At 40.7% G+C, this 25,023-nt stretch overlaps 1 protein-coding gene across 1 annotated transcript in view; it reads left to right on the top strand.

Annotated features, from left to right (window-relative positions):
• Positions 1-8,441: 8,441 nt before the first annotated feature.
• Positions 8,442-25,023, top strand: part of fstl5 (follistatin-like 5) — a gene marked incomplete at its 3' end in the record, with an annotated part of 160,540 nt that continues 143,958 nt past the window's right edge. Inside the window, exons 1-3 of the mRNA XM_083980598.1 lie at positions 8,442-8,493; positions 15,264-15,405; positions 22,960-22,990. Coding sequence (XP_083836724.1) covers positions 15,274-15,405; positions 22,960-22,990 — 163 coding nt within the window. The 5' untranslated portion in view covers positions 8,442-8,493; positions 15,264-15,273. The remainder of the gene's footprint in view (positions 8,494-15,263; positions 15,406-22,959; positions 22,991-25,023) is intronic.

The raw sequence follows: 25,023 nt of genomic DNA, 5'->3' as shown, positions 1-25,023 counted from the left end.
CTCCTGGTATTGTTGTCGAATGTCGGTGGAGCTGCGACTTTCTGAGTGTGAGGATCATTGAAATTCCACATTTGGATTCAAAAAGTTTCTCTGCCTAGATTTGGACTGCCTGCCAGGATTTATTGCAGATTAACTTTGAAAGTGATTTAGCTCTCGGCTTCTGCAGTTGCTACCAAGGCTGAAAAATAACTTTTTCTCATCCAGGTTTTGCCATTCCTATACCGACTCTCGTATTCCCTCATTCACTAAATATTCCTGATACGTCAAATGAGATCTGTTTGTGTGACCCTAATAGTGGCAGCAGAGTATATCAAAACTTAATTAGGTCTGGGGTGTGAAAGGAGATGAGTGACAGTCATGCCGGCATGAATGTAGAGGCGCAGCACTGTACAGGCATTATTTAATCACACACACAACACAATAAACATACTCCCAAGTGTTTTCAACGTTTTTCTGTGAGTGGTAAAATGCACTGGGGATTTAGAGAGAAGACACAATACGGCAGCATAAGTTCAAAGCTCAGTGTAATCACATTTTATGCATTTGGATAGACATCTGAATGAAACAGATAAGGGCCTCATAAAAGGGGATGGGGGGGATAATGAATTATGTCATCACAACATGTAGCCAACACATTTACACAAGGGCCTATCTCCGTCTTTATCTGTTATCTGGTGGCACGGGTGCACCGCTGTTATCCGCCTGGCATTTTGAGCCATGCGTCCTCTCTAATGAGTCTCGGATATCGGAGCAGTGCTGTCCTAAAGGGTTCAGAGAGAGAGAGGGTTGTAGACGGCAAGTTTTGACTTTGAAGTCCAAAGAAAGTAAGGGTTCACAAATCTTAAGAAATCTGCACTAATTATTTAGTGAGCCAGTGAAGTCGGAAGCTTGTAACTGAAGGAACCTGTGATTGATACAGGGGGGTTTTGGAAAGATGAGACATATTTCTCTGAAATCCATTCGCATGGTGTTCAATACATTTGAAGGACCCTGCCAGCAGAGCGCTCACAAATGATTTTGCTGCTGGTGCAGAAAGAAGGAAACGACCCCTCACTAGTTTCTCAGCAGAAAACTCTCTCCCAAGTCTTGAGATTCAAAATTTGTCCTTGACTTTGTGAAGAAGACACCTTCTGGTAGAGAACTTTACTGAGATGTTTTTTTTTCCAACAGATTGCATGATCATCATTAGTTGGTTGAGTTTACCTGTAGTTATGGAATTGTTTTTCTGATTGATTTGAGGACTTTCCACCAAAACTAGTGTAAAAGTTGAGGTTCAAAGTACATTCTTGACCTTGGGAACCACACGTGGCAAGACACAGCCTCACCTCAGGTTCCACTGAGTCGCTGCTCGGGATATTTCAATTGTCTTTTTGATTGCTAAATGTTTGTTCAGTTGCCAGTTGGTACCAGGCCAAGTGAGAAGCAGGGCTGCCACTGTGATGAGTCCCTCCCCCCTGTGCCACCCCAGAGTCTGATTCACAACTGATCTGAAAATTAAAACAGCACAGCAAAATAATAAGCAAACATTTATTCATAAATTTGATAATTTGTCTATTAAGACTCAGGTGTCAGATCTGATTTTGTAGCTTTAACTCACATGCAGACAGGGCTCATGGAGCATGAGAGGAATGCAACCTAATGTGGACTCCAGCAGATTATTCCCTGGACAGTTCAAGAAGAAAACTGGATAAGGGATAATTAATCTGGATAAGGTTAATTCAGTATCTAAAAAAAGGAACACAAAAGGAAAGAATATGGACTATCTGAAAAAAAAACACAAAAGTTGTATCATTGGGTTAGAGGAACTATTTTTACAGCTGGTCAAGGTCAAGAGAGGAGAGATGACCCAAACAGCCACAGGTTTAAGGTTAAGTGTATATTTTGTGCTATAGATGTGAAATATACAGCGGTAGGAAATAAACACCTCAATGTACTGTAGAAAAAAGTCTTAACCTATGGGTAATAGATCCTAAAATGTTTTATACGCGAGTCAAATGATGAAGTATGAGAATATAGACCTTTTATATAGTTCACATAGGTGCTGTTAATTATTTTTGCAGCACTGAGGTGACCTAACTCACTTCAAGGACTCCCACTGCCTCATCCTGCTTCTCACTCTTCCGTTGCCATCATGTTTTTATCTCCTACAGTAACAGCACATGGTGCAAGGCGCCACATCATCATCTCTGCGACTGCCTGTCATATTTAATACTCAAACTGCAGGTCAGTGGATCACCTCACCTGCTTTTGGTGCATCTTAATGCATAAATTTGCATATAAAGAAAATGCTGTTTTCCTCAAATTAGTTTAACTCTTTACATCTTTACGATGCAGAGCACAGTTGCTATTTACACTTGCATGTTGTACTGTATGAGGACAATCACATTGACATAGAATATATACAAATTAGTGCATTAATTAGCTTAATTAATTTTCCCCATTAGCATAACGGGTCATATTTAATATATCACAGTGATTATGGGAAGACATTAGGCACCTCAAGTGCCTCTTATTTGGATGTGATCCAGAATATCTGAGGGATGATTAAGGACGTGCCAGGTTTAGGCCTCAGCATTTTCAAGGCCTGTTCAGATTTGCCTCAACTATTTGGACTCAATTTAAGCTTCACAAAGAAATCCCTCCTCTCTGAAAATTGCTCTTAAGATGAAAAGAGAGAAATAAAGCACAGCTATACTTTTTCTTTTTCATACTTTCTTTTCCTTTTCTTTTCACACATTTTTCATATAATAACGACTGATGCTCATTATCCTGCTGTGAAAAGCACAAACTAGTATACCGATAATGAAATATAACACCTTTGTTGGCATTTCACCTATATTGTCTGACCTGTGGACTGTTATAACAGAGCAATGTTCTCCTGTAAAAAAAAAAGAAGCCTATATGCCTGAGCAAGGAGCTTGTTAGGACCATTTCATTGGTCAGGGACTTTCAGCAGTTACAGTAATCAAGATCAAAGTAGGAAGTTGAGTAATTGAGCAATGGGGAAGTTTGGATGGATGGATAAACCCACTGACTTGTTGTTTATTATAACTATGAACTATAATTTTTTTTCCTGAACCTAACTGACCTAAACCTTACCAAACCATCCAATAAAGTCAATCACGTGGTCATTATTGTAACCATGGTGCTGTGTTCAGCGGAGGTCAGAGAGTTTGATGTACAGAGGAGGTTTATACTGTAGGTGAGTTCAAGTTAGCTAATGTGTCATGGAAGCACTGATTTCCTCAGAAGATGAAAGCAAAGTAAATCAAAGGGAGCTGATTAAAGCATCACTGACCCGTTCGTTGCACTTTCTAAGACCCATATAAGCAGAGACGTTTAATTGTTAGAGACTGCAGGATATGCTAAAGGTCATATATGAGTCTGCCTAGAGACACACGTTAAATATGCAACTGTATCTTCCAAATATGGAGATCACCGAAGAAAAAAATTAAAGTCTGCACACAAAGCAAAATCCATGTTAGCTGTCAGCAGATACAGCTGCCAGCACAGCTGGGCGTCTGCAGAGGAAGTGCTCTCGTAGCAAAAAGATGCCATACATCCTCTCACCAAAACATCTGTCACCATGTCATTTCAGATGAATTGCCGGTGATTACACAATGATGGTTTTGTCAGGGGGTGGCTTCCAACCACCTAATTCTGGGTACACGACAAGACTCTTCAAGTTGCCTTATTCTTCCGAGAGAAGCAGCGCTGATGGGACGTGTTGTAATAGAAGTTGCAATCTGATACTTAGATGATAATGTATTCTCATCAGAGATTTTTGACCAAACAGTCCTTGGGGTAAGGAGTGCTAAGAAAAATATGGAAAACCTCAGGGGTGAAAAGGTTCTTGTTGCACAGTGGTGTTTTGCATTTCAATAATGGTAATTATGCAATTATATGAGCAGCAGTCAAAGGAAATTTGAAGCCACAGGAAAGGTTGGTCTTTGTCTGAACATCGTGGCATGGGGTGACCAGACAGACATATTCATCCATTCTCACCCTATTGTGGCAGCCTGTAATTGACCAGTCGGTAACCTCTACTTCTACAAACCTGGTCTGCTTGTTCCTGAAACATCAGAAAGTACAACCTTGGGAGCAGGAAGAGGAACTACCACCTGAAGCATTTTTTTTCTGGGTTCATGGAAAGGTTCCTGCAGAAAGGAGGGAGGAGATGTTTTCCTCTTTATTGCCCAATGATATCACAGATTCGCGAATCAAAGAACATCCCAATCATGAAAGCTTTCACATTTGAGGTTCTAATCACCTGGTTTATAGTTCAGGAAGAATTCTCTGGCACATAGGAAGTAATGTGTTTTATGTTTCCAGCTGCCGCAACAGCTTGGAACAAACAGAAGGACTGGGCAGTTATCACAGGCAGCGACAGTCAGCTGAACAGATGAAACAGTACAACTTACAGGAACCAAAACATCATCAACAACACAATGTCAAAGGAGAAAGTTTCAGCTGTATTGGACAGAGGATTTAATAGACAAGTGTTCTGTGGTGGTGTAGTATTAAAATTCTACAACAGTGATCAAGTTGTTGCCAAAAAACACGGGAGGCAGACCAGCACTGTATTTCTGCTTTACTGCACAGCGATAAAACACTGTTATAAAATACTAAACTGGAAAGTAGCAAAGCAATATCTATCACTGCAAAAGGTGGCTTTCATACAAATCCATATTTCAGCATCAAAGCTAATTCTTTAGTGGTTTGACAAAACTGTTTTAATTCACATATCAACTTTTAAAAAAAAAAATTTTTGTGGCCCTAACCCTTTTACCATATCCGATATTCCTTATCCATTGTACTAACAAAGTCATACAGCACTTTAAAGCCAGTACAGACAAGAAGTCCCAAAACTGCTATGAAAGAAACTGCAACAGCAACAATGGAGCCGTCTTCACTACACATGAACAAATGCCACTGATGAAAACATGAAAAACAGGTGAAAACTACAGAGTGGACTTGATATGAGATGAGGAAAAGGAACAATCTGCATTTAAAGACAAATCAATGTAAAGTAAGACACAGTGGTATATCAGAGTCATATCAAGGCAACTGCCTGTCTTATATTTTAATCAAATAGTAAAAACTGAGCATGAATAATGAACGTGATTGACTGTGTCATCCTATACCATCTCTCCATGAACAGCAACCCCACAGAGTGAATCCTGTGTGTGAAATAAAGGTAAAGAAATGAATGTTACGTGATTGATTCAAGCTGTTTTGGAAACGCCCTTAACAATCTTCCATTCATCTTAAATTACACCTTTAATCAAGTAATAGCTTGTGTACGGTGACGGAATTAACAACTTTGAGTTTGGTGTCCCAGCTGTGAGTGAGCGGAAAAATGTTTTTATGGCTTCATTCTTAAAAAGGTGGATAAAAAAATCTGATCCTGGAAAAGCTTTACAGCTGACATACGGTTCAATATTTATTTTCGGTTTATAGCCTATACTATATTGCTCAATTTATAGCATAATGTTACAAGGCCTGTATTTGGAAATGTGAGGTTTGTGAAATAAGAAAGGTCATCATAAAAGTATAAATCTCTATCTCCTCCCTGTCTGAATATCAGATTATGGATTTCTCTCACTTCCTTGCTCACGCTTTCAACCACAGATATTTGGTTTGACTACTTTAGGGAAGTCAAAACTCCAGCAGCACTGGTATATTGAACAGCTTTATTGTTAGACCGAGGCTTCTCTGGCTTGTGGCCTTCATCAGGGTTGAGTTCTTGTGTCCAGGGGGGAAGATCTCAGCAGTGTCCTCTGGAGGAGGGGGAGACTGTTGCCCATTCAAACACCCTGCTTCTCTGGGCTGGTTGGAGAATATAAGTTTACAACCTTATATGCACTCGCCAACTCCTCTAACCTCGAGGCAAGTGCTGCCCCTTTTGATGAACCCACTTTGCCATTTATTAACTGACTCGCTGACTGCCAGTCTTGCAGAAAGAAATGTAGTATGGTCCGTTTGAGTTGTTAGGAGTTGTTTTTTTTCCCGTAACTTGTCTAGAAGTGTGGTAAAACGCTTTCTTCTCACCCTATGCAAAACATTCTCAGCATGTCCTTTTCAAACCTCAAGTGTTTCAATTTTATGCACATCATAAATGTGCAGACCACAGAGGCAGCGGCATTTCCTTTATGCACCAAAATAATAACAAAGCAGTCATAGGATGTAAGAAAAACGATTCATGCAGACCTCATGCAAGGGCATAACATGAATACTATATGAGATACTCATTTAGGCATGTATGACATTCAAAGTCTTCCCTCTGTTCCTTTGTTGTAGGAACTGCTCCATCTGAGAGATTGGCAAAGCATTTTTAGCGTTTGTAAGGCAAGAACAGGGACCAAACGGAAGCACTACCCCAGGGGGAAGAGTGTCGCCTGTGGTTTTGGACGTGCTTTGAACTTGAAGGAGTCCTTTATCAGTATACAGTGCTGCCGGGGATGTATGAGTATGAGAAGTACCACGATAACTCTGCCAAATAAGACATGCTGTGGCAGGGTGGTTGGGCAGCAAACACACAGCAGATGCTCCAGTGTTCTCCAGATATCTCGGAGACAAACTGTGGTACTTCAACCAAATTGATCTGTACATAGAAATACCACTGAGTGTGCTTAAAGAGAGCCGCCCACAGGGGGTCAGGAATGTGTCAGCTGAAGCATATGGTGAAAGAGGTGGGGGGAGAGGGGAGAGCGGAGCAGTTTATCTGCTGACTTCAAGTTCCCCTCCAGTGACCTCGCTGACAATTTGAATAATTTCAAACAAGCTTCTCTAGGAAATCATTGGTTTACAGAGCAAACTGGGAGCAACCACTGCAGCCCCGCCAGCTGAAGGCCCCCGGAGCCCCCATGGCAATCCAATTTCTCACCCGTACAGTTGGCCTTCATTTAACTCAGCCCAGTGAAGAAAGTAATTTTTATTGTATTGACCATCCACTGGAGCCTGGAGTCACAAATAAGTTTAGGTAAGTTTAGTCATCCAGTCGAAAGTTGACATTGTTGTTGAACAAAAAACTTACTGGTAAGCCACATTATGAGAAAATTCATAAATTAATTTGTATGCAAAACAAAGTACACCTCCTGAAGTAAAGATCCTCCTGGAGTGAATGTGATTATTCTAAAATAAAAAAACAAAACAAATAAACAGATGTTTACATGCAACTAACCATATGCAAGTGCAAAGACCCCTGCCTTGCTGATGACAATGCAGAAATAAAGAGTAAATCCAATATCTTGAGTGAGAAAACCCTGCTGCTTTAAAATTCACCTTTGTTTAGAAAGCCTTTCTGTGTTCACAAAACTGGCTGCAGCGTTTTTTGAAAGCAAAACAAAGCCCTCTTCTTCCTACTCTCCAGGCTGTTTTACCTACAGGCATCTGCTGGATGCATTACAGAATGGATATTGTAAGAAAATCAGATAATATTGTATAAAATTGAATATAAATGATTGACAGAACATTAGAACATTCACCTATATGTTACAGTAACATGGCTTTTGCTGGGAAATCAGCTTCCGTGACTAAATATACTATTATCCAACTTAAAAGAAAGGAAATCATTGAAATGATCTCCTACTGTTTGAAAAATGAGTTGGAGAAGAAAGTCAAAGATTTATAATTGGTGCCTTATTCAGTATCCCCCCTGCAGTAGGCCTATATGTAGGAAGCAAATATTACATCTTAAGTATACTTTATATGCCATATATTCTTGTTTGAAAAGTTTGAGGCACTTTAGATGTTTAGATTCTTATTCAACCGGGAGGCTGCCAGTCTCAAAATCACTCTGCAGTATGACAAGTCACGATAAACATACAGTTAGAGACATAACTATCTTCAGAGACAAAAAAACAAACAAACAAGCTGAGAAGTCTAACAACAGATGGCCTGGCCCCCACAGAGCCCTGATCTCTACCTCACAGAGTCAGTCTGGGATTATACATGAAGAGGCTGAAGACCCTGAGACAGCTTTAATCCACAGAGGAACTGTGGCAAGTTCTCCAGGATGCTTAAAACAACTTAACTCACCAAGTAGCCTGGAGTGAACCAGGGAGAAAACATGTAGTTTTAACAGTCTGGTCACAGCAAAAAATGTTTGCTGCACTTAAAATTAAAAAACAAACACACTATCTATGATAGAACTCAGCCATTGAAAATGCATTGACTTGTAATGTTGGCTTCTGGCCAGATGTGGCAGCACTGAGAAATGCGCACACCTGGGCACACTGAAATGAATCAGCGCCATCTTGGATTTCCGCAGGTTAAACTAATGCGTGCAGGTCCACCTGCTGCTGTTTGTTATTATTCTTTAGGCTCTCAGACGACAAAGTGAACTCTTTAGAAACGTTGCAGGCTGCAACTTCACCCTCTGTGGTTTTGTTTTGTCTTGTTTCCACGTGTCTAAATCAACTTTACTGCCACAGAATGACAGAAATGCTTTACTTTCTCGGATGTAGCCTACTACACCAAAGGAGCCTGTAGGTGAGTCAGCAACAATACCTAGCCTAACATGATAACAACATGCTATGTTTTACAAAGTAGCTTTGAGACCCAGGGGAAGTTTATTCTGTGTATTAGCTATTTTCCACGTTTTAGCTCTGTAATTTAATCTAGAGTTGACATTTTTTCTTCATTAAATATTCACGAGTTACTAACGTGACGTAGCCTAAATGCTCTTGTCTTAATGGGCATTGGGTTTTCAAAACAAGAGAAAAGACAAATCCTGAAACATTTCAAATGTGTTCACAGAAGTTAACGTTATGTTTCTCTGAGCATGTTTGACCAATGTCAATATGAGTAAAGTAAAGATATAGCCTAAGTAGGGGTTACTGTTAAAGTCTGTATTACTGGGAAGAACTGGCACAAGTGATACAGATCAGTTAGCCTAATTCAATAAATGAATGCACTTGGTAAATTTAGATTTTGATTAGGCCTAATGTCTTATGTAGCCTACCTTGCACAGTAAAGGAGGGAATCTACAGCTAAATTCTATTCTGAGAGGCACAAACTATAGAGACATCGTACAAATAACTGTAAAACAACATCATGATCTTGAAATTAATTAATAGCACCCTCTATTCAAATAACTATGACTACAGTGGCACTGTTGAACACTACACTAAAGATTTGGTACGCACTGCTCAGCTTTGCAACATTTCTGATTGTACTGGACGGCTCCCCGGAGTAAATCTGCATGACTGGCCGACTTTGAAGTATGATGACTGCAGGAAAAAACTTATGCAAGCTCAGCAAAGTAGATAAATTAAAAGTGAACAAATGAAAAAAGAGGTTATTTTATCCCCTTGGACTCGTTGCATTTTATACCTATAAAAAAAATAGGATATAGCCTACCTTCCAAAGTGCTGAAAAGTTGCTGTCACAGGAGAACAATGAGTGACGCCTAAAATGTCATTTCAACACATGACAGATTTCAAACACAGTTTGCAAAAATGGCATTTAAAGAATGATGTTGGTGTATAGAAAACCGTCTATGCTGCAGAACGGACTTCTTCTGAATTACCTTGGTTCCAAACTCAAAGCTTTTTTGCTGTTTCTTTCTATTGTATATGCCATCACTTAGTTCAGTGACAGCACAAGAATAAAAATAAGATATGCTATGCTGCTGTAGAATAGAAGAAAGAATGTGACATTAAATGGATTTGATAAACAGAATATCTTGCACTTGAGAGATGTGACACCAAGAGACAAAAATGAGTTTGAAACAGATTTTAAAGATGATGAAATATGAAAATCCTCCAAAGTATGTTCCAAATAGTTTAATTGTCAGAATGGTGAAGTCTCACACTTTAAAAAAAAAGAAGAAAATTGCTCCATATTTCAAACAACACTCTGACCTTGAAGAAAGCTCCAAGTATTTTAGTGGCTGGTTGGTTTGGCAGGCATCAGTTCAATGAGCACCTTGTGCTTTTTCAGCATTGCCTTGTTCTCATTCATAGATGTTTACCCCGCTCTCACTTGGGAGCTGTACAGTGCAACCACAGTGGTCTACTGATTCCAGTTGAACGGTTCATTGTTCACGACTTTACACTTGTTCATGCCTTTTGTTCAGTTTGTTGAGAAATGGGCAAAGATGTTTTTATTTTGAGAAAGTTTCTTGAAAATAAAGTAGCTAGCAGCACAAAACACAGATGAGAGACTTTCTGTGGCTGTTATAGCAGAAATATTTTGAACATTATGCCAGAGGGTTCAGTACCCTTTTGGATATTGAAATATCTTAGCTTGTGCTAATTGTTGACACCCTACTCTCAGGATTGTTGTATAAAACTTTGACTTGCTACTATTGTTGGGAGGAAAAAAATCATTCAGGGAAGAAACTTGGAAGTTCCCAGTTGACAATCAGCCTTATTCAGAATAGCACATTTCTCAAGGGCTTTGTTCAATTATATTTGAGACAAGCTGACTGTAATTAAAAAGCTGTAAATTGAGGAGTTATCAGCAATAAGTCAGAATTAGTGTAAGCTGACATTACGGTATAATAGTCGTGGTGGCAGAGGAGGATTCCTGAAGGCCTTTTGGGGGGAAATCATGCAGAATGTCAGGAAAATGTATAGCACGGCTGTAATTATGTGTTCCTATTTTCTAGAGGAAAGGCAACCAACATGCATGACAGCAGATAGTGGATTGCATTTCAGACCCAGCTAATGCAAAGTGTGGTGCTGTTAACTGGCTCATACACATGGTGTCTTCAGTGTGTGCAGCAATGTACAGACATTTCTGTTGTTCTGCTTACCCCGCGTGCATTGAATGGCAAAAATCTGCTGAATGAGATGGATGGTGGGGAGGATGGGGGGGTGGAGGGGGGGTCGACTATGAGCTTGTCAAGACATGATGCATTGTGTACATAGTGGGAAATGGGTAGTCTTCATTTGAAAGTCAATGCCAAAGCTTAGACAAGCTCCAGGGGATTTAAAACCACGAGCCAGAGTTGTGATGGTTCTCCCTTGCCCCCCCCCCCCCCAAGTAAAACTTCTGGACTGCTTTTGTCTCCAGTGCTTTCAAAGCAAATAAGTAAGACTCCTGACTTGCAGTATTTACTCAAATACACAGACTTAGTGACATTCAAGGACTTGTACTTAAGGTTGGGCAATCTGACAAATACATTGGCTGTTGGCGAATCTGAGTCCATCTGGCGGTGGTGGGGGTAATTTCCATTATATTTTTGCTAGTTTAATGGTCTGTGTCCTTGAATTCAACTCAGTAAATAATTTATCTGTGAAGCACAATTCAAAGTGTGCACTAATAGGAGCTGGCAGTTGGACTTGGGCCATATTATGTATGTTCTCGTTGCACTGATTTCTGTCTTAAATGACAATTAAGCCGTCTCCAGTAGTTGCTGTCCAATCGATTGGTGCTGAAAATTAACGTCCATTCATTAATCATTTTTGAAAGTTGGACCATAAACTGTGCGTGTGCTTATGCAACCAGATCGTTTAATACCATATGTTATATATCCACTTGTTTTTGTTTACTTGGAAGCTGCAAGGGAAGACGTCCTTCATCTGACACCATCGGACTCGTTTTCAGCTAGTGTCAGACAGATGTTCTGCCTTTCGTTATAGCTTATTGGTTATCAAACATCTCACGGTTATTTATTTTCTTTAATTAGAGAAGTAGTTTACAGTACTGGCTGTCATCTACAGTTAAATAATTTAAGACAATGTGGAAGACAGGATAAGGCAATGGTAATCAAATACATTTTTGTCCCATCCCTGTTACTGTAGAACAATTGAGTAGGGATGGGTAGATGAATTGATAAAATGTTGAATTGATAAAACTGTCACAAAGTCCTCGAGAGATGTTTTAAATGTTTGGTTTTATCAAACCAAATGCCCAAAACCTTAACACAAAGATTTCAGAGACCTGTTTTGATTCAATCTGACAACCATTCAGTTACATGTTGTGCTGCTGTAGAGTCTTATTGAGATAGCCTGGATGGAAAATACTGGAAACATATCTGGGTAAAGACATATTGATGTAAACTGAGTGTGAGCTGTTGATTGCTGCTGTTCATTATGACAGTTTCTCTTTTTCTTCAACTTTTGACCTCAATTTTGCATCCATTCCTTTGCGTTATGTAGTGTGTCCTTGTGCCAGTCCTCTATTAACAGTAATGGTCCACAAGATGAAAAAAATAGACTCATTGACAAGAAAATTAACTCAGCAGCAGCAACAAAACTCAGAACATTTCTTTGAGGACAGAGAGGATTTAAATGGTCATTGTTCAGTCCGGAGTAAAGACTATTTCATTAGGAACAGAGCCCTCTTTAATGAAATATGAAATGGCATAGTTTGCAGTTTTAGTAAGAGAAGTAATGATTTAGTAGAAAAGCTGGAAAGTTATTTGTATGATATGCAGTTGTAAACTGATCATAATGAGTTAAAGCAGTTAAACTTCTTAAAACTGTGCATGTCTCCGCCTGTGACACAGCATCCTGCAAAAGTTAGTCCATTAATAACCCATTTAACACTGGGACGCCGCAAAGAAGTTGATTGATTGTGCTAGCAGATATGGTAATCTACCTAGTGTGGCTAAAAGACTGTGTTATAGCAGAGAAGTGGAGCAGCAGCTGCTGCAGGCAGGGTTCCTACCTGGATCTGGAGAGTTAGGAATGCACAGAGAATGAATATGTTCATATTAAAGAGGCAATAAGTGGGATTTCTTAATGCCCCATAGCACAAAATGACCATAATATGTCTGCAGGGGACTGGTGAGACTGTTGATCATTAGCTTTTTTTTTTAAACAATTACTTTACAAGGTTCGGAGATCTTTTGGATTTCCAGACCTGTATTAAGGAACAAAAACAGCCCGCCCACGGGACTATTAGGGAACTTTAATGCCCCCACTGTTTTACCCTGTTGGGGACAGAAGTAAGGAAGCATTTCATCTACAAAGACTAAAGGATGTGTTCTGAAGGAGAACAGACTAAAGACCAAATCTAAAGGTAATATGGTGGCGTGTTGGCTATGACATGTACCACACTCGAGTAGCAACTGGATGGTTTAGTCCAGGGCTGGGTGATGGAAGATATTACCAAATAAAACAGGGTCAGAATCTCTGATATGATACCAATACTTTTTCATGGCTCATACATTCTCATATGAGGAAGAGCCATGATTTAAGTAGGCTAAATGCTGAAGGCTAAATCTTAATACATCTGATGGCAGACTTTATACCTGCTACCTGTGAGATCTGGGTTTGATTTGGTATGTAGCAAGTGAAGCAGAACAAAAAGTGGCTTCAGCCATTCATGCATATCTCTATATAAAAAGTGCTAATGGATGACAATGCCCCTCTTTCGTGCAGACATCACTGCATTCATTTTTTATTTGTTATTTTTTTGGGCACTGCTCTAATGTGGGACAGTGTGTGTGAGAGAGAGAAAACAGGAGAGCTGAGAGAGAAGGGGGGGGGGGGGGGGGGTGCAGAAAATGGCACAGGCAGGATTCATACCTGGACTGCTGAGGTAAGGACTGAACTTAAAAGGTGTAGGCCTACGCTCTCAACGCTCCCAGGCACTCTGGTGTTGCTTTCATGTGTGTGACTGTTTGCACAGACTCTGGGCACCACAGATGAGAGAAACAGAAACTATAGATCCTATTCATGCTAGAATTGATCCTCTGGGGGAAAAAAAGAGATGTATTGAAAGTATTGATATTTTGGGATTGATTCGCCTCGCCCTAGTTTGCTTGTTGGGTGGGTGATAGGTGAAATTCGTGTAGGAGACCCCTTGAAGTTGGTCTCTGAATTGTTTGAAGAGCATAGAGTCTGAAATGCCAGGGTCTCTAAAGGTGAGACCAGAAGTCTGGAATAGGGTGTTGAATCTGGACGTCCACACACTGCGCTTGTTGATATTTGTTCTTCCAAGGTAAAGTCATATTTCCATCAGGATAAATGACAAACAGTGTACACACCAGGTTCGTATCTGCTCATGAGAAAACCCTGGGTTGAAATGTAGAAGGGGGAGGTGGGTTTCAAAGCAGAAACTGTGCAGGTGTCAGGCAGCTCACGAAGGCAATAAAAGTCACATAAAGTCACGGAAATAAAGTTTCAGTGTTCCCTCTTTGTCCGGAACATCACAGTGACATGCCGCTCCGCTGCCGCGACCCCCTGACCTCCGGTGAATAGCAAGTGGGCCCACAGAGCTGCCACGACATTGCCATTGTTGTCTGACTTGGTGTCACTCCAGAAGAACAAGGCAGGCAGGGTCACAATCCTGCTGTCAGTCATTTTCCCTTCACTGGATGATGAGCAGACACTGGTGGCTCGAGAGGGCTTAGGAAGTACAGCTCAGTGTTTGTCTCTGCAAATCAACAAGTCAAGTTGTGTCAAATGTATTTATAAAGCTGCTCTAACAAGGGGGGTTTTCGCAAAGTGCTGCACAAAGAATATATATGAGAGTGTCTGCGTATTCTTCTGTATTATCTGCATCTTAACTTCCTTGAACATCGCTGCTCCTGAGACGCACACATTTCACAGGGGATGTTTTTTTTGGGAGGGATTTTGTTTAATTCATGTTTTGGAAAAGGTCAGACTTGTTTTCATGCCTCTGCAGCGACAGCAGTCTGTCTTTCTGTCCTGCTCTCGTGGTCGTGATATCTCAGTAAAACCTTCTCTAATTTTGCATGAACATTCACCGGGACTCTTGTTTTTACTGGTCAAAGGTCAAAGGCCTCAAAGTACACTTTTTTTTAGCCATTTACTTAAGACTTTACTCTGCAATTCTGACAAAATTTAACATTCACAGCTAGTCTCGTGGTGGCAGTAATTCTAGTTACACACTGTGATGAATAATTGAAAACGCAGGTATGTTGGGGGTAAAGGTAAATAGTCTCTCTCTCCCCCTTGAATGTATTTTGGTTGTCTATCTGCGAGGGTGTAAGGAAACAAAGATGTAATCTCTGCGCTACATCACGGTTGCTTGACTTCGACACTCACTAATTAATCCAAAGCCCTCACTTTAATTACCTTAATATATTGGCTCTTTGTCTCCTTTATTTTGATTTTCACATGGCGTCTAGTTCTCCCTAATTGATTCAAAAGGAGATCTCATCTCCTCGCAGAGTGTGGGGCCACGTATTGATAGCTTTACTTTAAACCAGCGACAGTTTTGCGGTTCCCATTGTCTGCACTAATTACAGCCGACTTGATGTATGGTCTCGCGGCCAACTGGAATTGAACCTCCAGAGTGTTGGAGGGGAGCACTCAACATCCTTGTTTTGTTTTTGACAGAAAAAGACCAATGAAGACAGCCAGATGGTGGTCGGCGGCAATTTTACTGTTGGGGCTTGCTGTGCTTGGCGCCGACGGGAGACCCAACAAGGAGGGATTCGGGTTGCCGCCCTATCGACCAGTCGTGAGATTCCGACACAAGGTATTGATTGCCTTCTTTTTTAATTTGCTGTCTGTAACAAGAGATCTATCTGCTTTTGCCAAGTATAAAACTAATTACAGTGGCACTTTCTTGCTGCATCAGATGACTCTCCCGCGGTGGTTGTTTTTCTGCCTGCTGAAAAATACTTGATGAATCATTATCCCTCCCTCAGTGCCAGGGGACTGTCTTTTCAAAGACAACATCAGATTACTGCGAAGACACAGCTGAGCAAAGATGAAAACGAGCTTTGAATGAAGTGTGGATGCTCGCGTGGCATTTTTAGCCGAACATTTAAATTAAAAGATGTAACTAAATTCTTATTCATGCAGGGCAGACCCCGCAATAAAAATCTTTTATTAATCCCTCGCTGCATCTCAGTGAACCGGTCGACTCCTCTTGTTATTCTCTGCGGCTCCAAAATGCCAAAGTAACAGAAGGATGTGTCGGAACCAGACTGTGAAAGAAATGGACTGTTGTGGCAGACGGGAACTTGAGGAAAGCAAAGTGTTTTGTCAAGAGGCATTAGTTGGATTGTGGCTCTTCAGCACACATTTCCCATAAGCCCGCTTTGCAAGTCTGTTCACTAGTAAACACATCTCTATATCCAATCCAAGATAAATATTAGCAGTGACTGAAGAAAGATGAATTTATTTTTCCTTTTTTACTTCAAGGCAATCGATCATCTTCAGATTAAATACAGCATTTAAAATTTGTTGAAGTCAGCTTTGGTTGCATCTGCATGGGAATGAAAGGCAAAGACAGTGGCACTAAAGGATGCATGGGGTGAGAGGTGGCTACACGGGGAGGGAGGCAGGGAGGGAACAGATGGTAGGAACGTCATAGGACTGCATCAGAGTTGAGTGTAATGCCGGGAGAGATGCAAAGCTGTTGAATCGACGCAACGGGCAAACACATTCTGACCTTTTTGAACAATTTATTCAGGGAGATGTTCTCGAAATGCCACGATTGGAGATATCAGCTGTACAAGATTTCTCCATCTCTCTAACCACCCAGGAAATGTTGTATGTGTTAAGAAAGTGAATAGATTTAAACTTAAGTACCCTACAAAATGCAGTATGAATCAGTGAATGATACCAAAGACAAGAGGGAGGCGCGTGATCCAGTGTCAACCTCTGTATGCTACTGCATTCAAAGCTCCAGTGTTGAAGATTATAGTGGTATATCTGTGCACAGTGTATTTTTGCACCATTTTCATGTCAATACTTGGTAACCTTTCAGATCCTCTACATCCAGGGCTAAGCAGAGGCAACAAAAACTACTTTTCCAACTAGGCCTGTCACAGTTGTTTTTCACTGTTGTAGGTTTGAATGGACCTATTTTAATGACATCATCACATTGCGCCCCCTTCTTCTTCTGCTATGGTTTAATAATGACACATGGGCAGAGTGCCACAAACTGTGTATCTCGAGGTGCTCAATTTCTAATATTTGGCAACACATTTCGATAAGCATCTATTGACATGAGCATCATGGATTAGTTGCAAAGCCTTAAGGCTGACATTATTCAAATGTTCCAATGTTTAATGCCATTAAATGGCATTAAACAAAATGTTCTTCTTCCTCTTCTTCTTCATAAGATATGTGTATTATCAAACTATGCTTAGGCGTACTATAATAGTGATATAAAATGATCAGAAAAGGACAGTTAAATCGTTTATTGCAATTATTTGTATGGTAATAAATCGTCAACTAAAATTTCATGATTGCGACGACAGGCCTATTTCCAGATTTCACTGTTGCACAAATTGGAGGATGAAATGTGTAACAGGAGTTTTGAGACTGGAGTCCCTTTCTGCAGATTTGTGGAACTATTTGCTGAATTTACAGGATCTATAAAAGGTGAGGGAGTGCCCTAATAATGATAGTATAGCAATAGTTAAGTCTAGGGATTAAGAAAACAAATGTGAAGAAAGTTTGTTTAAATGAAGTAACATTTCTGAACTAAAAGTTTGGTCAAACTTTGCTGCCATAATTTTTTTTTTTTTTTTACATAAAGTTAAAGCTCTGTCTTTGTGTTGCACAAAACTACATTATATGTAGAGATTTAGTTTTGATGAAGTTGCAATTTTGGGGATCTGTAAATACACATAACATAAAACTAACTGATTGTTTTTCAGACTGTATCTCAAAAACATAACTCTATAGTAAGGGCTGAAAACATCTTTGAATAATAAAAAAAATCTTCAGACAAACTGCTAGAATTTTAGAGGCAGTTAAAAAGCCTGAAACACAAATCTGTTTTGCTCTTAGTGTTAATTGCAAATTTGCATTTCAGATGTTTTTTCCCACTTGAAACTTTTTACTGGTTTTATTTCAATCTTTTGTCCCCATCTCGATTCTCAGCATCCCTAGTTCACCTTGTGGTGTGTGTGTGCAAAAGAGAGTGCACTCTCTCCTGCTGAAACTAAACACTTCTGACTTTCTCTCTTTTTATTGCCCTGTTTTGGAAGCAACGTGACTTTAATAATTAAAGTAATGTATGTCCACATGTAGCGGGAATTTGACAAGAAGCTACAAAAATGATGTATGTTCTTTTCCACTCCAATGAAATTAATGTGCCAGGCACTGTGATTACATCGCAGAGGAATGTCATTACAGCATCTGCATACCATTACAATTCGTCTTGTGAGAGGACAGAGGTAAACTCCGCTCATCTATCCGCCTGTCAAGCCAGGCTGTGGAAATTTACAGCCCTTAGGTTAAAAAATTGCCACATTTGAAACTCCCTTTTCCAAGAGAGGTCCATGGCCTTTTTGTTTCTGAGAGACTTTTCTCCACTCTTGAATAAGATGGAGACAGGCTTGAATCAGCCCCCTGTCAATACAGTTTAGTTGGCAGCTCAAAGAACAGTTGTTTTAAAATGAGATATTATCATAAAACAAAAAGGAAAGAAAGCAATTCTAACGTCTCTTGACAGTTCATGCTCAGATTTGATGCTTTTGTTACTCTTCTGAAAGGATGGTAGGTAATGAAAGTCTGTAATTACAAAATGATGAGATCCGTTTCATAATTTCTACTTTGCATTAGATATATTTTTTTTAATTAAAACCTTGTCACATTCATCATTTGTAAAGAACAGGGTGATGCAAAACATGTTATTACTAACATAATTGCATTCATTTCCTCATCTGCACGTTCAGAACAGTGGCATGTGGTTTTCTTTCAATCTGTAACACTAGATGCTGTGTGTGTTAATGCTGGGCCTTTTTGTTTTTTGAAGGACAGTGTTTGACAAGGGTAACAGGATCGGATACGACCTTATAAGCTTTCCTTGCAAAGACTTCAATCACCGGGAGGCACTCGGCCATAAACAGCTGGTCACATGCTCTACCCATAATTCCCCTGGTATTGTTTCAGAAATTCACATCCACATGAGCTCAGGTATACAGGACACACATCCTGTGCACCAGAAAACAGCAGAATACAGCAGGAATGATAATTGATTTTAATGAGAGTACTATGATGTTTGTACTCGCTGCTCTTCAGCTTCTATAAAGTGGAGATCTTATTCTATACGCTCTGATTTTTACTCGGGCTCTGTCTCGGATTCACTTTAAGAGTGATGGCATGGCTCTGTGTGTAATTTGTGAAATTTGAGGAAAAGTGTCCAGGTTTGCCCGACACGAGGGGACAAAAGCAATTTCTGAGAGTTTGTCGCTGTGACATCATGCTGTTATGTCAGGACAAACAAAATGGAGGCAAGGACAACTGTGCAAAGCCCCATCCATCCAGCACTGGCTTGGCCACATGGCAAATCTAGATTAACAGGGGATAAGCAGAGAAAGAGAGAGAGAGGGAGGGAGGGGGGATGATAGAGAGAGAGGGAGAGAAAGAGAAGCAAATGAAATTGAGATAAAGAGACAGGAGATGGGGAGAAATAACAAGAATAAATCACAGTGTTCGTAAACAGCTTGATGCACTGTACTTAAAGCTGCAGTAGGTAATGTGTGGCTTAAATGTGACCACTGTCAGTATTATTTACGCACCTCCTCCCCTTCAGCTGGTCAGTTTTAGCCCCAGCCCATGTCACTCATCTTGATGAGCTGTCTACTTTCAAATGGCAGCCAGCCTGAGGGGGGAGGTAACCAGCCTCTGTACAGTCTCTCCGCAGGGGCAGGAGAAGCAGACACTGTATGGAGCCAATCTGCCACAACAACAGGATGCTGATGCCCATGCGGGTGTTCATCTTATATTTCCCCGAGTCTCTTTGGCTGCATGCTTGTCTCTGCCATCCCTCGGCTTGTTATCTACTGTGCTTTACCTGCTATTGATATATAGACCTATTGTAGTGCAGCCTTCACTGCCTTCTGTTGTGAATAGCTCCAACTCGGCTAACCACAGGCCACATACATTACACAGAGAGTCTCTTCAAATTTCAGAGGAACAGGCGGATTCAGGTGTCAGGCTTGGAAAAAAGGATCAGGCCATAAATGCACTAGTGTTTATTTAAAAAAAAAACCTGCAGCGGCCTGGCTGGTAGTGTGGGTGTATTGCTACAGGTAAAGTCTATGCATTGAAAGTTGTAAGCTCCCCGTAATGCAACATTTTGACTCGGAAGAAGATGCCAAAACGCCTCTCAGCAGTTTATAATACCACTAGGACACCTCCTGTCAGTTATCAAGGTGCAAAATATGCTCTTGTTTGGGCTACAGCTATAGGTGCATCAGGACTTTTTTTTGCTGGAAGCACTGTTTTTGTTTTTTCCTTCGGCCATCTGCTTCAGGACTTGTGGCGTCCCGGAGGTGTGGTTATATAGAAGTGGATATGAATTTTTTTTTTTCCCTCCACACAGCATTAATGGATATATGTAGTAGAATGACTGATAGGACATAGTGTGTATATAGAGTATGTTAATCATCTACTCATTCATCATATATGTATGTTGCAGTTGCAATTTGTTATAAATAATTTATAAATTATATGTCATTGATGAAGCATACTAAGAAGTCAACGGTGTAGAGGAGTGCAGGATGTGAAATCTGAAGCTGTGCAAGAGAGGACAAGGAGGAGGGGAGAGAGAGAGAGAGAGAGGTGTGGGCGGTCAGCCAGCTAGGTATGACAGGGGCAGATGAACCTCAGGTTGTACAGCTGGGTGCTTCACCGTCCCCAGAGTCTCAGGGCAGCAGAGACAGGCCTGCCAGCGGCCCTGGGGAAATCACTCTCTTCAAACAAATGAAGTGTGAACAGAGTCTGCCATATGCAAATAAGCCCCATTTGATATCTTCCCTACCTGTAGTGCACTTCTAAATGTCACCTCCTCTAGAGGGTGGCGGCAATACCAAGAATGTCAGGGAGCCACAGGTGTTTGCTGTGATTTGTGTTTACCGGGTTTCTAGTTAACAGTGTTTTCTGTGACATCCACACAGATGCTGTGCAGATGGTTCACAGTGTTTAACTTGGCTTCATGGTTTCATAGAATAATTTCAAGCTGCACGGCTTTTGGGGGTCGGTGGCAATGTTGGTTAGATCCCTCTGACCACGTCGACATGTCCCCGACTTTGTAGTGACATTCATGAGGCCTTGACAATGAATCCTACAGACTCTGCCGATCACCTGGCTTTTCCTCTAAAGCCACCGGCAGCTCTGTGTTTGTTGTTCAGAGTGAAAAGTCTTGGATAGGTTTCAGGGAGTTTTGTACAGACATTCATGGTCTTTGTGAACTCTGGTGATCCCCTGACTTTATGCAGCTTCTGTTAAAGAGTTTCTTCATAGTGAAACCCACAGAATCTGGCTATGAACAACAATAAAAGGACAACGAAAACAACTAGTGGCTTTGGATAGACACAGTATTGTATAAGTCAAACTAAATTCTTGATCTTGATCGTTGGGTTTTGACAAAAACACAGCGGAGAAACAAAGCAACTACTACTATTATATATAACACGATCAATCCATTGGACAAAATAATGAAAATATGAATTCATAAAGATGAAAAAATGAGAAACGAGGCACTACATCAATTCTTGAGCCTAACTTGTTCATGACATGGTGCTTTCTTGTCAGTTTTCAGCTGCAGTACATGAACACCAACACTTGCATTTAACAGCCTGGTTCCCAGAGGAAATCTCTACATCCAATATAAGGATGTTAAAAGTATGGCTCTGCTCATGTGGGTGTTTTTTCTCTCTGATAAGTGTCTCATTAGTAGCAGCAGTTATAAATGTAAGTGTACAGACTAAGTGCCATTTTCATGGAAGTGTAAAAATTACAATATCAAGAAAATGGCACAGACAGAATCACTGTCAAATGATACACTATGCAGTTACCGAGATACAATATGAGCTGAAAGATTTTTTTGGGTCAAAATGATGATTTTTATTTCACAAATCTCTCAGATGAAAAGCATTTTACACTGTGTGTAACTGTACCTATCTCATTCTTTATTGATTGACTTATAAAAAAATAAAGGAAATATGCAGTATGCAGATTTTGTGGGCAAACCAAGGAATTGGGTAATCCACTATTTTTAGTAGATAGTCAAGGCCAGTTCATTATTTACAGTAGACCTGTTGCATTATGCATCTTCTTCATAACATCACCCTGCTGGAGCTTGTTGGAAGAGAGAGAGTGAATTTTCTGCACAAGAACGAGGAGGATGAGCTATGCAGATTTCACTGTCGAGAAATCAAATATTTATGCCTCGTTCTTTCGTATTCATGGTTCTGGGAGAGCAGCTACTTCGAATAGTAGCCTTGATAACAGCGTTGTCTACAACTGTCATGACTATGCATGTTCTAGATGCAGTTGATTTAATAGTTCACCAACTCAAGGGGTCATGATTATTTGCTCTATATACGTCTCTTCACTATGACTCCATTGAGTGACTTGTCTATTTCTAATCCTCATGTCATAGTCGGTGCCACTCAATTACAGTATATTTTGGTTCATCTTAACAAGCAAGAAAGTGAAAATGAGAAGGAAATAACAGTGAGGAAGCAAAACCCCAATCATGATGGAAACCAGCAGTATTGTTGTTTTAAAATCAGAGTGAGGAGACATGTTAATATTAATAGTGTATGAAGGAGAAAAACAGAAAGCAAGGAACGTGAAAAAAAAACACAACATGAACCAGATTCATAAAGAAGAAAAAAAAAGGGAAAAAGCTAATAACAAGAATATCTCTAGTATACAAAAGAAAGTCAGAGGGGACCAGTTCTGGAAGCCTATTCATTAATTAGCGTGAATTAAGTATTAATATTGTGAATGTGAACGAGTCAAACAACCACTTAACATAAAGGCGCATCGATATCTGACTTGGCAAGGCATCCTTTACTTCAAGTCAAACAGGCAATACTACATTGTCTGAGACGAGTTCCTGCCGCAGCAGTGAGATCCTTGAAGCTTCACATTTTGCCTGCGTTGACATGTGAACTGTATTACATGGTCTGCAGAATACAATTTCTATGGTACAATCACCAAGGATTTCACTCATTCAGCTAAATGAAAACAGCTTCCTGTCATACTGTTGATGCAGCGAAGTTGTGGTTTATTATAACCGTGTTCTCTTTTTTTGTGTGTGTGTTTGTTCCAGCAGGATGGGATCCCTGAGAGCTTGAGGATAAAGGGTGAGTTTCCGTTTTCCCTTTTTCTCATTTCTCCATATTTCCCTCCTCCTACTGTATGATATGCAATGTGCAACCAGCATCAAACCTCATGCATGTTCCTGTGGGTGTCGGTTGTTGTTTGATGGAGGCAACATCACGGCTTTAGCACAAATGCAGTTATTTTTATTTTTTTTAGATTATCCATGCTGTAACGGGTGTAATTACTTAAGTTTAAAACAAAATCACAAGGAAAAACCTGATTCTTACACAAAAACTCCAAATTAGGAAACATTTTAGATCCACAGTTCGCCTGGCTTAGAAAAAAAAGAGATATCTCATATGACAATCACAGCTCAATACAGTCAGCCAACAACACCACTGTGATTGGGGGCACACACTTGTTTTGCCAGATACCAATGGGTAAAAGATAAAATTAAAGGGACAACGGGGAGTTTCTCCATCGGCAGAACCGAAAATTCTGCGACAATAAAAAAGTCTCATATTAATGTGGAGTCCCATATTGCTGAGTGACAATGCTTATACAGTAGGCTAGTTCATGGGATTAAAATTAAATAAAATCACTGGCTCTACAGGAATCACATTATATTCCTCTGGCCTGTTGCTCACATGTAATTGTGGTGTATACGTATGAGTTAGGTGTGTGAATATCTCACACACACTAGTGTCAAAAAAAAAAAAAAAACTTGGAGCGCTGATCGTGAGAGGATCCTGAGTGTTCAGGGAGCGACAAACTGACAAACTTGTGTCAGATGATTGAACCATGTCGTGCGCTCACTGTCCCGTCATTTTCCAAGAGAACATAACCTGCTCCGGACCAGTCGTTCAGCATCTTACCATGGAGATTCATCCCGGTAAGAAGTGAACCACCGTCGTAGTACGGAAGACCCAGAGTTAACCCTTAAGTTACCTGGATAAGCTCAAATCCTGCTTCGTAGCCTCTGGTGTCTTTGACACACAAGCTGTTCAACTTGATACGGTAACCTCGGGTATTTGGGACCGGCACCGGGAGTCGGCTTTTACAGGTACCCGAAGTCCTGTCACCAAGCTACAAAGGACACCACCGCGTCTCCTTCTCTCTCTCTTCACGCTCTGCGCCGGTGAGGTGCGTTGGTTCACGCTCAGCACAACGTCTGAGCGGAGCGGAGCCCCGATGAGCCCCATCCCCGCGGGCACACAAGCAGCGCGTCAACGTCACCTTGCGGCCCGGCCCCGGAGTTGAAATCAAACGCACCCCTTCTGCTGCGGTCGAGTTGAAAACTGGTTGAAAACAGCGCCACTGAGCTTCCATAGAACTACATTGATTTTCAATCAAGATTCAGGCGCGCGGCCGCCTCAAAATTTATAATGCAGAAAAAACCCTGCATATCGCTGGGGGCAGCACAAAATAAGGTGGAGGCGGCCGCCACGCAATTTTGAACGCAGGAAAAACCCTGCATTCTTGGCAAGACGTCCGTCTTGCGCCGGTCCAAGAATTTCACAGTGCGCACGGAGGCTCATGGTAAATGTAGTATGAAAACACTTCACTTTCCAAAACTCCTCGCTGTCCCTTTAAGAAAACATCACTAAGTGTATTAGTAGCGTGCTGCAAGAACAGCTTCAGTGTGCCTTTACATTGACCCACTGGACTGTACTACTACTCACGCACTTGTCCAGGTGATGTAACAAAACAGATATCACTCTTAGTGGGATGTGTTAGTGTGGGAGATAAATGTGATGGAGGCAGCCCAATAATTTTAATTACAGTAGGCTATATAGTCCACAATAACTTGCATTATTGATTATTTTGATAGTTATTGATCAATGGAGTTGACATTGAAATGTCTTTGAAGGTCCTGTTCGCCATTGGCTGTTCATTCATTCAGCTTTAATCAAGAACACACAGACCTTTGAAGTTTTCTGTGAAGTGATGAAGTGGTGGAGAGCTCGGAGCATGTGAATCACCTGTTGCAATGAACCCATAATTTAAACAGGCCTCTTGTTTTTTCTTGTAAGTGCAGCTTTCTTCTTGTTATGTTATGTTGGCAGTTGTTGGG

This window comes from Trachurus trachurus, assembly GCF_905171665.1.
Source record: "Trachurus trachurus genome assembly, chromosome: 10".
Lineage (NCBI taxonomy): Eukaryota > Metazoa > Chordata > Actinopteri > Carangiformes > Carangidae > Trachurus > Trachurus trachurus.
The sequence above is the reverse complement of the archived record's forward strand: the minus strand, read 5'-3'. Positions and strand labels throughout refer to the sequence as shown.